This window comes from Vigna umbellata, chromosome 3, assembly GCF_029865625.1.
Source record: "Vigna umbellata cultivar VRB3 chromosome 3, Vumbellata_1.0, whole genome shotgun sequence".
Lineage (NCBI taxonomy): Eukaryota > Viridiplantae > Streptophyta > Magnoliopsida > Fabales > Fabaceae > Vigna > Vigna umbellata.
Genome location: NC_142167.1, coordinates 41,370,300 through 41,388,527, shown reverse-complemented (window position 1 = coordinate 41,388,527; position 18,228 = coordinate 41,370,300). Strand labels below are relative to the sequence as shown.

At 31.9% G+C, this 18,228-nt stretch overlaps 2 protein-coding genes across 3 annotated transcripts; both read right to left on the bottom strand.

The window, feature by feature from the left end:
* Window positions 1-6,312: 6,312 nt before the first annotated feature.
* LOC124824310 (G-type lectin S-receptor-like serine/threonine-protein kinase At4g27290) lies at window positions 6,313-9,661 on the bottom strand. 2 transcript variants are annotated; one of them, XM_047296729.2, is made up of 7 exons: window positions 8,306-9,661; window positions 8,093-8,203; window positions 7,696-7,841; window positions 7,371-7,581; window positions 7,057-7,294; window positions 6,814-6,964; window positions 6,313-6,736 (listed from the first exon to the last, which is right to left on the bottom strand). In XM_047296729.2, the coding sequence occupies exons 1-7, from the start codon at window positions 9,582-9,584 to the stop codon at window positions 6,431-6,433; spliced, it is 2,442 nt and encodes an 813-aa protein (XP_047152685.2). In that variant the 5' UTR covers window positions 9,585-9,661; the 3' UTR covers window positions 6,313-6,430. The 2 variants fall into 2 exon arrangements, with proteins under 2 accessions (XP_047152685.2, XP_087966392.1); XM_088110266.1 differs by lacking the exon at window positions 8,093-8,203 and having other exon boundaries at window positions 8,306-9,660.
* An 8,228-nt stretch (window positions 9,662-17,889) lies between these two features.
* Window positions 17,890-18,228, bottom strand: LOC148202495 (uncharacterized). Its single transcript, XM_088109631.1, has one exon. It carries the CDS (start codon window positions 18,226-18,228, stop codon window positions 17,890-17,892), a length of 339 nt encoding a protein of 112 aa, XP_087965757.1.

Genomic DNA, 18,228 nt, shown 5'->3' with positions numbered 1-18,228 from the left:
TATTAAAAACAAATAAAAAATAATAACAGTTACCTTATCGTGGATTTGTTTTAAGTAGTGTTTTCAAAACAAGGTAATTCCGTTCCAAATTAGTGAGCTAATAATTCATCTTAGTTCATTTGTTAGGGAGTAAAAAAATTCGAATCCCGTCCCTGCTTTAGGTAGGTTAAACATGTTAGGTAACTGATTCAATTAATTATATATTTTTTTGCAAACCTAAAAAAATTACAATCTTTTTGTAATTTAAATTTAAATAAATCTCGTTCTAAAATAATGTTAAACTCTAAACACAATTCAAAATAAATAAAAAAAATCATATAATTCAAATGTAATTAAAAAACAAACACAAAAAACAAACAAATAAGCTTCTAAAATTGATCGTTTTTGTGTCACTTGTTCATTTATAATATTAGAGTCTTAAATGGATAAATTCATAATATTTTGCTCTCTTAAAACATCTTTTTCTTTATCCTCATTTACAATACAATGAAAAAAGTGTTAACAAATAATACTCAAAGATAAAATAATAAATAATTAAATTAAATTAGGTGGGCTGGTGAGCCAACCCGGCTCACTACAGGTTCAACCCGTTGAACTGAGTTGTAAGTGGACTAGGTTGAAAATTGACCCGTATCAAAAAAGACATTTTTTTCAAACTCAACCCGACCTGAACCCATGGTAGACCGAGTTGGCCTGCGGATTCTAATCCATTTTGACAACACTAGTTTTACCGATTCATCTATGTTGGAATGCTAATAAGCAATAAATTCGAAAATTTGTTTAAAACAAGAAAACAAAAATAGATTAAAATATGGAGTGGAACTTGACAAACGTTACACTTCTAAGGATGAAAGAAAAGTCTAAGACTTTAAACACACAAAGGAATAAAAGACCTTTAATAAAACTTAAGGGTTCTTCAATCACTCAAGAAATTAGGAGAATCACTCTTACCAATATAAAAAAGGATAGACTCTAATATATAAAACTCTACCTTTTTTTTATTGATAAAAATAGTTCAATAGCTTTAGCCATTAAAATTACAAAGGATTAGTTAACTGCAATTAAATCCTAATTAAGCTAATAATGATCACACTACATTAATGGTTGATTGTAATTGTAATTATGGTAATCAATGTTAAGACAATACCATCTAGAAAGAGAAGACCGTCTAGCAACTCTTGTTTTGAAGTTTAACAAACCAACTTTAACGAAATAATGTTTATAGCTTAAACCGTCTAGAGGTTATGTTTGATAAAAATAATGTTAAAAAATATAAGCAAATCGTCTATATGTTTGACGTAAGTGCATTTAACATTTCAAATTGTTTAATACAAAGCTTTTATTAAACGACAACATATGCTTAGTATTCTTTTATCTTGCAAATGCTTTTCTACTCAACAAAATAGACTTATGCGCTAAATGCTTAGTACACAATGAAAACCGCAGGAAAAAACTAAAAGGAGGGATGAATAGTGTTTTTAGAACTTTTCACAAATGACTTCTGATACGTCTTCACTAAACAAAAGATATGTTCAGACGAAGATGTTTCAAAAGGATTTTATGAATGCGTTCAAAGAAGAAAAACAATAAAGCACAACTTTTATACTAGCTCACTCAACCTAAACTACATCTAGTTCTCCCTTAAGAACTCTTAAGGTGTTCCACTAATCTTTAATAAGATTACACGAGTTTTACCTCTCCAGGTTTACAACGAGTATTTTCACCACTCCTAGTTCACCTAGTCAACACGACTAATTCAAGTTTAATCACTCTTGATTTACAAGTATTCTAACCACTTCTGGTCTCAAGTATTCTAACCACTTCTGGTCTTAAGTATTCTCAATACTTTTAGTCTTAACCCTAGACAACACATCTAGACAAGACTTTTAATTCTCTTCAGACCTTACAACATAAAAAAATTTATGAGCAACGGTACAAATGATAACTCTTAAAGAGAGAATATGAATAATACAAAGATTTCTACGATTTGTTGAGGTTTTTCTCTTAATAGAAATACACAAAGTCATGATATATAAGCACAGTAAGCTTGTCTTGGCATTCACGAGTTCACTGTTCTATTCTTCTTATGTTATCCTTTTTTTTTCTCTTCAAGTTTTCGTCTATATATAGTTTTTTTTGAAAGATGACCATTAGACTAAGAAGTTGACTTCAAGAGGGTAAGTAGCTTTAGGTAGGATGTTAGACTTTAGTCTACTTTGTAGAGGTTCAAAGCTTCATTATTGCCTTTAGAAAACTAAGCTTGTACGATATGACAAAGCATAAGGCTTTAAGTGAAACATTCGCAAAATGTTCTTCATCTCTTACAACATTTTTTTTCTTGGTGTAGTGATTCTGATCATATCTTATTGCTTTAGTGATTCGCACAAATATTAAGAACAAAGTATACAAGCATCGAATCATTTTATCGTACATGCATTAAATATTTTTAAGGTTGATAAGCATTAAATTGTATTGCATGTTCAAAACATTTTATCATTTGTCATATGATTCATAAATGCATCATTTGGTAAAACTTATAACATGTATAATCATAAAATGGTTTAAACATTAGACGATTCTTAAGACGCTTTGCTTGAGATGACACTATATTGAATAAAAATTTCTTTTAACTTTAGTGTTATTAAAAAGATAAACGTTATTGCTCATAAAAAGTTATCTTGTTACTCATATAGTCTATTAAAAAATGAGAGATGCTTTCTTTTCTTAGACGTTGTTCATAACATTAGTTCATCAGACAGTTGAGTCTAGAAAATGTTATTCATAAGCTTTCTAAATGTCCACAAAAATTTTCTTTCTTAGACACTATTTATTTAAAACAACTTTTCATACACAACAATATTTCTCTTAATGCTTTTTGTTAAACATCAAAACTTGAGTTGCTTAGACGGCCTATTCTCTAGACGCTCTTGTCTTAACACACAAAACATACATAAATGTTCTATAATGTTTATAACATTAAATGCATGTACGATTTGTACTTCTTTCTATGTGATGCTTTGTGTTTCTTTGTTTGTGCAGATCGTGACTATACCAAGCTTTATTCAAAACTTTTGTTCAAGATCAGAAAGACGTTAAGAGATAGAAATACATTCTTAGAATGTTTCCTTAATGTTTTTTGCTCTAAGGAATTCGTACATGCTACCTCTATGAAAAGTAGTGTTGCTCTAACACTGCCTCGCACCTGACTTTATACTTGATAGCTACCTGTTTTCCTCAAAGTCAACTCTCTCTAAGTAATGGATCTTTCTCGAAGAATGCTATATAAAGAGGACTGAATGCAAAGAAGAATACAATAATTTTGTCTTTGAATCTTACGTTGTTATTCTCTCTCTGAGCTTTCATCATCTAATACTTTCTTTGGTTAAGAAAAAGTGTTACAATTCTTTAGATTTCATTGTATTGAAAACATACTACTCTCTTTGAGAGCTTTGATTTGTACTTGTTTTTTCTAAAACACTTTTATTGTGTTTGTAAATGCTAAAGAGAATTAAAACACTTAGTTGTTTATTTCAGTTGAGTTAAACGGTCTAGTCAGGAAGACTATTGTTGTACTAGGAGTAGGTAAACTCGTTTATCCAAATTGAATAGTTGTAAACGAGAAGTGGTAAATTTCGTTGTAATCCTTGAAAATTAGTGGAACCCCCTTAAGAGTACTTAAGAGAGAACATGACTTAGCTTAGTTATAGTGAACCAATATAAAAACAAGATCCTCTTATTTACTGTCCTTTACATACATTTTCCTAAATGTTGTTCAAAAACTTAAAGTGTTTAATACATATTTGCGAAAAGGATTTGAAAACTTTATTCAACCCCCTTTCTAGAGTTTTTCCTATGTTTCAACCAAAAGTCACCCAAAAGCATTCAGTTTTTCATCCTTTAGTCTCCCAAAGGCTGGTGACTAAGTGGCCAATTAGGCCCTTATTACAACTTGAAATAAATCCAAAATAAAGCCTATTAGTTGATTAACCCAAAATATAATTTGGTAAGCCAATTTTACATAGGATTGAGCCATAATTTATATAAACTAATTACTTAAAAATTGCACCAAAGTGGCACATCACTAAAGTACCTGAAAAACATTAGAAGAAAGGTTTGAATATCGTTGATGGATAACTTTTAGCAATCCTTCTTTTAAGTGCTTAGATTCTTAGCGTCTAGTAAGAACTTCCTTTATGAAAAATAATTGTTTTAGCTTGAAAGATTCTTATGTATAGAAATTAAAATGCAAATATAGGTTTTTGTAAGAGGATCGTTCAGACAAGAGAAGAGATAATTGCACAAGAGATTTTATACTGGTTCACTCTAATTGAGGTACGTCCAGTCTCCTCTGCAGAGAAAGGACTTCATAGCCCCACAAAGTGAAGAAAGAAAGAAAGAAGATGGGGAAGAGTACAAGTAGGAGGAAGGGGTAGGAGGGGGGGGGGGAGGGGGGAACGACAGTGTATTGATGGAACAAAAAAAAGGAAGGGGATATAAGAACAGGGGATAGATGAAAAGGACAATGTTGGGGAGGTAGAGTCAGGTAAGGAGGGATGGTGGTAAAGCGGAATAACTACGTGCGTAAGGAAGCTAAGTTCTTAGAGTGGAAGGAGGAACAAATGTTGGATTATATATCATGTTCATCTTGTTTCGATGATCGGATGAGAGGACGATGACGGTTAAGAGGTTTGGAAGAGGGCTTCATTGGTTTGAAGTGTTGAAGATCTGAGAGATTGAAGAGTTGAGAGGGCATGACAGTGAGAGAAGAATTAGGGTTTGAAGAGAATGAGTTGAGAGGATGAGAAGAGAAGCGCGCTTAAATAGAGGAAAAAGTTAGTCATGAGCGATTGAGCAGTCTCTTCCATTTAATGTGGTTAGTGCGGAAAGATTTGAAAGAGATTTGCATCTTTTTGAATATCGAGAAGATTTTTTAGAAGAGTGTTAGTCAACAGTGGATAAGAGTGGGAGGAGCAGCGAAATCAGAGATTTAAGATTTCGATGAGGAGAGAGAAAGTTTGGGAAGTAGAAGGGTTGATTGACACATAGAAAATTTTTGGCACATAGGAGATAGGGTTTGGGCTTTGGGGATCCTAAACGACTTCTAGAGATGGGCTCAGTACTTAGACATACCTAATGCATGGATGCATTTGTCTTATAGACGGTTTGTCTTACATGATGAAACAAAATGACGTCTTGTGGACAATGTGTCCAAGACGATTGACTCTCTGTACACACACCTATATGAACACACTTAACATCTTGAATCAAAATTCATTCAACGCTTCTCATGCCAATAATGGTTATTAAACGGTTAATTCTATCTTCAACTAATGGCTTAGTGAATATGTCAGCAAGCTAATCTTTTGTGTTTACATATTGTAAGTCCACAATACCCTTATTAACATGATCACGTATGAAGTGATGTTTGACCTCAATATGCTTAGTGCGCAAATGCAATGTAGGATTTTTAGATAAACTAATTGCAACATTATTATCACGGAGAATAGTAATCGTACCTTGAATGTGATTCCAGTCTTCTAGGCGATTCTTGATCCATCAGAGTTGAGAGCAACATTGTGCAACCAATATATACTCAGCTTCAACGATTGACAATGTGATTGTTTTCTGCTTCTTGCTCAGCCATGATACTAGGTTTCCTCTAATGAAGTGGCAACTCCACTTGTAATTTTTCGTTCGGCCTTATCTCTAGCAAAATCAGCATCACAATATCCTTTAAGATCAAAACTCTCACTCCTTTTGTAGTACAGAACGAGAGATGTTGTTCCTTTTAGATATCGAAATATTCGTTTAATAGTACTGAGATGGGTTTCTTTGGGATCTAACTGAAATATTGCACAAAAACAGACACTAAATATATAATGTCAGGTCTAGACGCGATAAGATACAAAAGTGAACCAATCATTTGACAATAGCGAGTATTGTCCCCTTTTGTTGAGCTTTCATCTAGTCTTAGGCTAGTTGTTGGATGCATAGCTTAAAAAATGGCTCTCAATACGGTCAAAAGAGAAACTTTAATATAAGAACGTAAAAGGCGTCGAAATTTCCTTTTTCAGATGTCGAATTGCTTCATGGACACCCAAAAGATCATTTTTATGCAGGTTTACATGATTCATACAAACATATAACGTCTAAAAAGTTAAAATTCAACGTTAATTGACTTTAGAGTTCCCTGTTTCAGACGTTAATTAGTCATATGACGTCTGAATGTGAGAATTGTTGATGTCTAAATAGGACAATTATTTAGAGCAATGTCACCGGTCATTTTTAACATTAGTTTTTTCAATGCTGACATTGAATACTAAACGTGGAATGTCATTTTTGCACTAGTGATTACATTACTTTTAACTTAGGATAATTGAGGAAATAGAAAACTGTCCTTACATGGCACAAAACATAATAAAGAAGTTTTCTACCTAGCCTGTGGCAGGGTTATAGTTAATTCATTAGTGCAAGTACTAATTGCATTGCTAGTTGAACATTCGCCAGCAGTTTTCATCCTTGCAACAAGAAAACCAGGTTCCTTAGGTTCTCGCAAAATATTTTCACCACTCAACATAAAAATCACAGATGCCATATTTGGCCTGTTATCTGGATGTAGCTGCACACATAGTAGACCAACATGAATGCAACGTAATGCTTCAGATATGTTAAAGGAGTCACCCAAAGAAGCATCTACTAATTTCATAGGAGTGTCCTCTTTCCACAATCTCCAAGCCTACAACATTGAAAATGCAATTATGGACCTTGAAACTTGTAATAGGAAATAAAGCAAACTTATGCTCTTTGTCTTACATGTTCTAATAGATTAAGTCCGTGATCTGGAAAGAAAATTCCTCCATTTTTCTTGCCACTTACTATCTCTAGTAGCAGTACTCCAAAGCTGTATACATCAGATTTGATAGAGAACAGCCCACTAATTGTGTATTCTGGTGCCATGTACCCACTTCATGAAATTGCATAAACCAGTCAGTTTTATGTATAAATTTTAAGAAAATTTAAATACAACTAATAATAATTTTAGTTGATGATACTTACTATGTCCCAACAACTTGTTTTGTATTTCCTTCTGTTTGATTTCCTCTAAACATTCGTGCTATACCAAAATCAGAAATTTTTGGATTCAGCTCATTGTCTAACAGGATATTACTCGCTTTCATATCTCTATGAATGATTCTTAATCTAGAATCTTGGTGAAGATATAGAAGTCCACGAGCAATGCCATGTATAATGTTCAACCGCTTTGACCAGTTTAGGATTCCTTTTTTGGAAGAATCTGCCAAGCTTCCTGGTTTAGTACAAACAACAACCAAATGAAGTTCTTTATCTAAATAAAATTTTCTGACTCATACCAAAGAGAAAGGAGTCTAAGCTTTTGTTGGGCATGTATTCATAGACCAAAACTTTCTCTTCTCCTTGAATGGAACAACCGAGAAGCTTTACAAGATTCCTGTGCTGTAGTTTGGCACACAGTATAACTTCATTCTTGAATTCTTGAATTCCTTGGCCAGTATTACTACAAAGCCTCTTGGCAGCGATCTCTTGTCCATCTGGGAGTGTACCCTAGAAAATTAAATCAAAGTTATTAAATAATTGAAAAAATGAACTAAGTAAATGGATGAGTGCTTTTCTTCTTATGATTATGTTTACAGAAAGGTTACATATTTGGTTATTTACCCTATACACAGGTCCAAAACCACCTTGGCCAAGCATCTTGTCTCTTGAGAAATCGTTGGTGGCACGAATTATTGCAGGAAAATCAAAGAAAGGAAGATCTAAGTCTCCTTGACTGCTTTCACTTTTACTTTCTTCTGATGTCTTCTCTGTTTCCTCCCATGTAAACTAGTTAGCTTAACATCTTAACACAAGAGTACAGAGTTCTTTCATATCAAACATTATTATAATGCAAGTTCATCATATATATGAATGTTCTGATCATCCAAAAGTAAAAATGTATCACATGTTTCTCTAACATGATACTGATAAGCAATCAGAAATCCAGTGTAAATAACAGCTTAACTTGTTAAAGTACTTGCAATAATTGTTCAATGGAGGTCCGGTAATGATAGCTTACCTCTAAGCTTTCTTTTGCGCCAATAACTATATGTGAATATGAAAACAATCACAAAAGTCAGGAAAATAACTGGAATCAGCACTGCTACCAGTATCTTATGCCCTCTCTTTTCTTCAAGTATAATTAGTCAAAGAAATCAACTAATTGTCACTTACAAAAGCAATATGAACAGAGAAAAATCAAGGAAACTCAACGAAGAATTTAAAACCAGACCTATTTCCGAAGCAGTCATTCGAATATATAGATCTGGCCCCGGGAGTGAAGCGACCATTAAATCAACCAAAGCTTCAAACCAAATGATACAACCTCCACCATCTCTGATATCTAAGTTTGCATATGCAATGCAAGAACAATTTTCCAAGCATTTGACTTTGCAATTCTCAAAAGTCAAATTTGGATCAATCCAAGACCTTGTAGTATCTGGCAATTTCAGCCCACTAAATTTTTGAAAACTATCGTCTTTTGTACCACAGCTCCACGGTCCACTAGGCTCACATCCCTGACTCCAATCCAATGCTTCATAATTTTGTACTGATTTCGGTTTGAACCCCATTAAACACTCGCAGTGCAATGACTCACCACCATTACAACTCCCATAGGGACCACAAACATTGTAGCTATCACATTTACCTTTCGGAACCACGGAATAAAGACTCCAAGTTTGGTTCTCTTTAATCCAATTATAGCGTTGCCGAGAATAAAGGGATTGGTTCAAAACAACCCTTGTAATAAATGAATTGCTCACAAATTTGTATGTATAATACGCTTCATCCGGAGTGGAATTAAATTCTAAGTTGTAACGGGGAGTGTTTTTGCCACTGAATCTGACACCATTCCAAGGGCCACTTCTATAATACTCACTAGAACCTTTCCACATAACCAGTTCACGAGTGTTACCAAGCTCCATACCCCAACTGAAGTTCCCTGGAGAAGGGTCATCCCAGTTCTTCCACGCGGTTAATCGCCAGATGAGACCCTTCTTAAGGTTCCATCCAATCTTCATTCCTGGAAGAAAAGTATCACAAGGATAGTCAAAACTTTCCCACAAGAAATTCCGTGGATTTGAATCATTCTCATATCTTACCACCAAGTTCCCTGAGTCCAAAAGCTGAACAATTATACTCTGTGCTTTTGTTACTTCCGCTGTGTTCGGTGACCAAACGAGAGTGCTGTTATTGCTGAGGATCACAAGTTTTCCTTGTGTGCTTATGCTCAACTTGCTGGAGTTATCCTTAACTGGGTTTTCACGGTTGGCAACCCAAACAACGGTTTTAACTGGGATACTTTTGTACCATATTCCAAGATAGCGATTTGTAGTTGTATTACTGTTGCTTGGACTGAAGAAACCCATTTCAAACGTTCCATCTTTTGACACCAAGGTTGCGCCATCAGGAAGGGACTGCGACCCGTTAAAGGTATCAGTTGCAGACGAAATTGAAGGCAACAACATGCTTATTTTGGCAAAAAGAAACAGAAAGGTGTAACAGACCATGGCTTTGGGAAATTATTGATGCACAGTGAATTCTATATTTTGTGGCTGCAACATGAATAATAAGATGTTTCAATACCTAACAGCTTTTAAATCTGTGGATGGCTTGACTTTATATTGAGACGACCTATATACAAAATTCTATGATCGAATAAATTAGAGGAATATATGTCACAATAATTGAATAATTTTTTTAAAAGTAATAGCTGACCTTGGTCTATCTTAATTGAACAAATATTGTTAAAAGTAAAGCATGGTAATTTTTCAAAGGATTTAGAGATTTTACTTTTAGTTTAGGACAAACAGTTAACTAATAACCTGTGCTCTTATTGGTAATTATTTAGTGTACTTAATAGACCAAGACATCTATCAAGACAATGATCTTCGTTTACTTCTTTTCTATGAGATGTTGGCTATTCAACCGAGATTTTCCAAACATCTAATGACCGACGTGAGTGACGGGAGTCGTCTACAAAATTACTTGATGCTTGAATAAGCAAGAAAAACACAAACGCAACAATTATTGAGCAATTAATATATCAAATGGTATATTATTTATAATTTCTAAAGGACCCTTACCTAAATGTTGGTGAAAAAAATAAACGTCACACACACATTATGATAGGAGCATTCTAGTTTTCTGTGTTGTATAGATTGAATGCCACTTTACATAGCTGCAGAAGATAACCAACCGGGTACAAAATAGAAACTGAAAAACAGAACAAAAAACTGGCCGACTACATCCAACCAACTCGGCAGTATAGAATAGAAAAGCTAGAAACGAAATAATTCAATTTAACCCTCAATTTAATTTTAACCTAAGAAAACTCTTTCATAAACTTAAATTTTTCATCTTTTATTCCTGCAGCACTAACATCATCCCACATCCAGCTTGCATCTTCCATTCTTCATGTTAGTAATGTTGTCTGAGCTCTCCAATGCTTTACCGACTTGTTTTTCATTATGGTGGACCTCTTCTTCACCTTAACCAACATGGCTAACCTCTTCTTTGTTCTAATGAACTTATTATTTGCTCTGACTGACTTCTTAGTAATCACGGTCATCTTGCTCATGACTTTGGCCGACCTCTCAACAACCTTGGTCATCTGTCAAGCTTTATATCATCATGGTCGGGCTTCTCATACCCGAGTTTTTCTCACCATCTTCATACCGAGGTTCTTCTCACCACATTCATGCATATTCAAGATTTAAAACAACTTAAGATTATCCTCTGCACAGATATTGTTGGGAATCCAAGTGTGAATCCAAGTCCCACATTAGATACAAATGAAGGTAGAAAAGTAAATAAACATGAAAGACTCGTTAACTTGTTGTCAGCGGTTGGAAATGACTGCTCGTGATGAAAGACCCATTACCTTAAAATTTTGGGTAAAGAGGGGTGTCGATACTTTATAATCTCCAACAGAAATATAATCAAACATTTGAACACATTTTAATGCATATCATATATCATTAACATTGTAGTTCACCCACAACCATAGCAACCTACGCATGTTGTTCTAAACAAAGGTCTCAAGTAATTAATGACAACTATTATCCACACGCATTTAATAGTCATATCATCTAGTTCATCACATACTCAAAGTCTAACCATTGATATGACATTCTACTCCTCGCAACATCTCCTTTTTATCATTACCCAACCAGCACATAATAATAGTTTAATTTGCGTATAACTAGAGAAACAGCGCAACTTCAATGATCAGGCCTTTCGGTACCTGGTTAACACCTAATATTTAAACCAATAAGTTCAATAGATAATTACTAAGATTGAAAACAGAATCCGACCACCGAAAATGGCTCCTTCAATAAATCAGAAATAGGTCCTAAACATTCCAAATCAGTGAAACAAAACAGAGCATACCAATTATAAAATTCCAGAACCCATTTTCACTCCAATGTAGAAACAAAACGCAGCTTAAATCACCGAATAGCATTACAACCCGATAATGCTCAAATCAATGAATTTTCATTCTACATTGTACCAACCCGATAACATTACTCTCCCGAGCTCTTTACTAGAACTTCGAGGCTCTCCATGGCCATTGCCAAGCTTTCCAGGCATGAAACTGGGCTCACTATGCACATTGTCTGGCTCTTTATGTAGATTATCGGCCTCTTCATACTCAATGTCAAGTTCTCTACCAATGTGTTGTAAGCATGCTCTTCCGATTTGACGATTTGCTCTATGTTCTTTGTGGAGCTCTTAGCCAATGCAGAATGTGATATTTAAAAAATAAACATGTTTACCATATTTATTAGTATACGAGTTAAGTAATTAATTATATGGAATGAAACGAATAGGTTCTGTTTTGAAGTACTTTACCAAAATTAAAATATATTATGAAAGCTGAAAATAAAACAAAAATGTCATAAGATGTGTATAGTACACTCAATGACGCAACTACTATCGCAAACCGTATTAAACATATATATGAATGTCTTTTACTTTGTTGCTAAATTTATTTTAAGTTCAATATATATATATATATATATATATATATATATATATATATATATATATATATATATATATATATATATATATATATATATATATATTAAAAATAGATTTAAATGATAAATATATTGTAGTGTTTTTGAAAGAATATATACCTAAATAATAAGTGAATATTTTATTTTTTTAATCATATCAAGGTTTTAATTGATATAATCAAATTGAGTGAACACTTTTAAAAGTATAAAAAAAATACTTATATTTATTGAAACAAAAAAAAATATTATAAACATACATAGGAATACGTTTTGATTAAAAACAATCTATAATAAAACTATAAAACTGATCTCAATTATCTTATATTTTATAATTTTAAGAAATAGTTTATAAAAAATATTTAGAAATTTTTTGGAACATTAATTATAAAATATTATTTTAAAATATAAGATAAAAAAATTCTTTTTTTAATGATTATTAAAAAATAATTGTAATTATAAACATTAACATCAATATTTCTTTTATAATTTTATTAATAACTTTGAATTTATGAAAAAATTATTTTTGTTTAGATTAAAATTTATAATTCTTTTTTACCAAATAAATAATACAAAATGTATAGTGAGAGGTGATTGTAGAGTACGATAAAAGAAATCAAGATGCAATGTAGTTAACTGATCAATAAATTATTTTGAATCATAAAAAAATTGTAAAGTTTTCTAGATTGAATTGCAAATTATTATGCATAAAAAAAGTGCAAATTCAAACGTATTTTGCTAATCATATAAAAAAAATTAAAGTAAATAGTTGATATTAAAGTTTATGAATGACATAAAATGTTATGATTTAATTAAAAATATTTATAATTCTTTTATGAAATATTGATCAAACAAATGATTTTTGTGATAAAATAAAGTTGCAAGTGAATGATTTGAACAAAATTTTATTTTTTCTATTATTATTACAAACATTGATAATAAAATATGTATATTAAAAATTAATTTATATAGGATTGTTATTTAAATTTCAAAGAAAGCAACTCCACACACACACACACACACACATATATATATATATATATATATATATATATATATATATATATATATATATATATATATATATATATTTATGTAATGACAATAAATAAGAGTAAAACTAGAGCACTTTCTAAAGTTGAACTTATATTCATTACACAAATAGTCAATTATATATAGTTGTTTATCCCGTAAAAGCAAAAATATACAAATTATTTCATATTATTTTAAATAGTTTTAATTGATTTGGTGAAACTAAATTCATTAAATGAGAGGATTTTAAATTATAAATTTTAATAACAACTTCTAAATGTATGTATGTCATCCATTTAGTGATAATTTACACTAGTGAAAAATAGGCGTAAAACGTCTAACACTCAACGTCTGACAACTAAGTATCCAACGTTAAAAATGACCAGTGTCAATATTGTAAATAAAATTACACAATTGACGTCGGTTGGTAAGATGAACATACGTTAATTGTTTTTTTGAAGTTTGTTGGTGAAAGAACAAATGTCTTTTAGTGTTCAAATTCATTAAAAAAGTAAGCGCAAAGATATTTTAAGAGACCCATTAGACGTGGTTGGTTAGAAAAACAGACGTTAATTGCCTTTTTTAAGTCTATTGGTGAAAGAACAACGTCTTTTAGTGTTCAAATTCATAAAAAATTAAGCGCGAAGATATTTTAAGAGACCCATTAGACATGGGTTGGTAAGATGAACATACATTAATTGTTTTTTTGAAGTCTGTTGGTGAAAGAACAAATGTCTTTTAGTGTTCAAATTCATAAAAAAGTAAGCGCGAAGATATTTTAAGAGACCCATTAGACGTATGCTGGTCAGAGGAACAAACGTTAATTGTCTTTTCGAAGTCTGTTGGTGAAAGAACAAACGTCTTTTAGTGTTCAAATTCAAAAAAATTGAGTGCGAAAATATTTTAAGAGACCCATTAGATGTCTTTTGGTAAGAGGAACAAACGTTAGTTGCCTTTTTGAAGTCTGGTGGTGAAAGAACAAACGTCTTTTAGTGTTCAAATTAAAAAAAAAATCAACCGCGAAGATATTTTAAGAGACCCATTAGACGTATGTTGGTAAGAGGAACAAACGTTAATTTGAACATGAAGATATTTTAAGAGCGCGAGAAAGAACACTTACTTCACTATTTTTGTGTACACTTTCTTCATTGCGGGTCGAACGCCTCTAGGGAAGCTTTCGGCGACCACCAAAGGTAATGTTTCTTCCACTTAACACAAATGTTCAGTGATTGATGACTTTATATATGATATCATTTCATTTTAACTAGTGTGTCAAAATAGGTTGTAACCCGTGGCGAGCCCACCCGACCCACCACGGGTTTGAGCCAGATTGGGTTTGAAAAAATGTAATCTTTTTATGTGGGTTAGTTTTCAACCCGACTCACTTAGAACCTAACTCATCTGGGTTGAACCCGTGGTGAGCCGGGTTGGCTCACCACCCCACCTAATTTAATTTAATTATTTATTATTTTGTGTTTCAATATCATTAGTTAACATTTTTTTTTATTATATTATAGATGGGGATAAAAAAAAGATGTTTCAAGAGAGAAAAATATTATAAATTTATCTATTCAAGACTCTAATATTATAAATGGACAAGTGATAGAAAAATTATCAATATTAAAAACTTATTTGTTCGCCTTTTGTGCTTATTTTTTATTACGCTTGCATTATATGATATTTATTTATTTATTTTTGAATTGTCTTTTGAGTTTAACATCATTTTATATTGAAATTTATTTAGATTTGAATTAAAAAAAAACTTATAATTAAGTGAGCAAGTGAGCCAACTTGTGGTGGGTTGGGTCGGGTTTGAATTTTTTCAGCTCGCTAATAAATAAGTCGGGTTAGGTTGACTCATTTAGTGACTAACTCGTGGTGGGCTGAGCCGGGTTACCCATTTTGATAAGCTCTAATTTTAACCGATTAGTTTCGTGCATAGACACCATTTAGAGCACTGTTGAGTTCTCATCGGCGACCACCAAAGATAATGTTTCTTCCAGTTAACACAAATGTCCATTGATTGATGACTTTATATGTATGATTTTCTTTCATTTTAACCGATTAGTTTCGTGCATAAACACCATTTGGAGCACCATTGAGTTCTCTTTTTTCCCTCACAACAACCTGTTACCGCTCACCTTCATGGTTAGTTTCATTTTTTATTTTTTATATGTATTGGTTGTTGCATTTTCATTGGGTGTTGCACTTTTCATTGATTGTTACTACTTCTAAAATTTTGGAAATTTTTGTGGTGTATTGTTGTATTGTATATTGATTTTTCGTGGTTTTACTGGAAAAAAATATTGACGAATTTTTTTAAAAAAACCCATAAATTGACATCGATTATAAATGCAAAAACGTTAATTAACGTTGGACATAAAGAAATATCTGACGTCAATTTGCTCTATGTCCGACGTCGGATTGTTCTATGTCTAACGTCAATTAACGTCGAAGTTTTAAAATTTGACATCAATTTAACGTCTCTCAATATAACGTTGGTCTCGAATTTGACGTGATAGACTAAAAACCACCGACATTATATGGTATTTTTATACTAATAATTTTGTTCCATTTCTATTAAAAAATAATAATTAAGTTCATTCAATTATTACAATTTATTTATATATCAAAGACACAATAACTGCACTAAACAATACTCTTTAACGCATATAACTTTATCTAATCAATTTGTCTTAAACCCAACACATTACTTTATATTAAATCATATAGACAATAATATTTGAAAACAATTTATATTATTATTAACAAACTTACCATAATTTTTTATTATTCCCTGTTTTAATTGTTATTACAATTATTCTAAATAAATGTCGCATAAATTTTATTATTGTTTATATACATAATAAAATATATTTTTACATATATTTAATAAACTTGTATTTTAATAAATCCGTAGGTTGTACGTGTCATAATAAAATGCCACTTGTATACTCTTTGTGCACTTCACAGCGTTCACATTCTAAAACCAAAATTTCACTGTTTAGCTGATTACATTTATGTTTTCTTTTTTGGTTTTTTTTTTTAAAAAAAGTAAAACATACTATTTATATTTTCCTGTACGATACGTGTATGACGGTGTATATTTAATTCTTATAATATAGTCATAAGAAAACTTGATTGATAATATATACATATATTTTTTGAAGTCTGAATAAATTTTGGCTATCCATACTAGATGTATTCGATCCTAGTATCAAAATGATATGGTAGCATACATGATAGCTAATCAAAACTGACATTTGTACAATGTTGACTAAGTTAACTTAAAATTATAATTAAAATATAATTAATTATCTTGATAAAATAAACTAATAAGAATAATTAGCTACATGGACCAAATCTATTCAGAAATTCATAAAACATTACATATATAACACAATATAATAAGTAAATTAATATTAATTATTATTGTATTTATTACTTCTGACATACTTAACTAACTTGAATAATTTATAGGTACAATTCTTATTTAACTAGAAAAATAAGTATCCATTAAAAAAAGAATTATCTGAAATTTGAATTTAAAAATACGTTAAAATTAGAATTTTTATAAAATATATTCAACTATATAACACCTTCATATATATTGAGATGAAATAGGATTAACGTAACTAACTATTATCATAATTACTCTAAAATTACATATTTAATCCTATATGACTTCCTTGCAGGTAATTGTCTAATGCATGCTAAGCTATTTATAACTTGTATTTTTCTAGCCCTAAATGAATGTGTAGTTTCATGAAACTTCTATTTTTTGTCATTTATGACTTCTATTTTGCTAGCCCTAGATCTAGCTTCTTAAATTGTCATCACGTCCAGAAAACTCCTACACACATGGTCCATATAGGACGTGCAGTGAAGTCAAAAAAGTCTGCTACGCCTCTTCATTATCTTCAGACAGTCACATACCTCCAAACCCCATTTTTCTTGTCCTTTTCCATAATTCACTAAAACTCTTTTGATTACAACATTCATTTCTTCGGAAATTTTGATAGATAATTACAAAATCATCAGTCTTTTTTCGCCTTATTAACAGAAAGGATGTAAATATAACATGTTACATAACTACCGGACATGAATAACGATTACTTGGCCTTTTGTCACGTAAATAAAAGGAAGCAAAAGCATGAGATCACAACAACTAGGGACGAAAGTTTTGAAATCGTGATTACATTAATTAAGTTGCCTTTCTTGTAATTTGGATTGTGAAAGATGGTGCAGGGAGCAGAAAGAGAAAGAATAATTAGGGAAGAGAAAGAAATTTTCACAGATAATGAATTACTTTTTATATACTTATAGTCCTTTTCACTACAAAACTGTGTTATAAATGCACTTGGCAAATGCCTTGCAGAATAAACATATGCCATTAAAATAAAGAAAAATATAATGATAAATCTAATTATTTTTCTCTACCCGATTTTCGTTTTTTATGGGTTGAAGGATACGTGACCACATAATCACTAAGGTAACGTGGCTGGTGTGTGAATTTTTTGTTTTTTCTCTCTAAAGATTCCATAGTTGTAGGTGTTGTGACAATAGTTGAACTTGGGTCTAAAGAGGAATGAGGGAAATGGGTCTTTCATTCCTTACATCTCCCCTTAGTTCAAGAAGCACCTTGTCCTCAAGGTGGAACAGTTGTTGAATCCGTAACAACATCTCCTCGTGTTGCTTCTTCGAGAGACATGCCCTGCCATTGAATCAGGACCTAAATTAGTGGAGGGGAAGCAGAATTATCCTATTTCCAGTCAACAATGGCAGTTGGTTCTAACACTGGTTGGTGATCTTCGATGTTAGGTGGAAAAGACAAAGGGGAAGAAGGTGAAGGTCCTTTGTGAGGACGGAGAAGACTAACATGGAAAATGTTGTGGATCCTGGCAGTAGGAGGGAGATCCACTTCATAAGTAACATCACCAATTCTCCTTGAAATTTTGAAAGGACCGAAGAACCTTTTCATGAGTTTACCCGCGGTAGTGCCTATTATTGAGGATTGACGGCAGGACCTAAGGCTAATGTAAACCCAATCATCTACTGCAAATTTCACATCTCGACGGTGTTGGTCAACCCACTTCTTCAT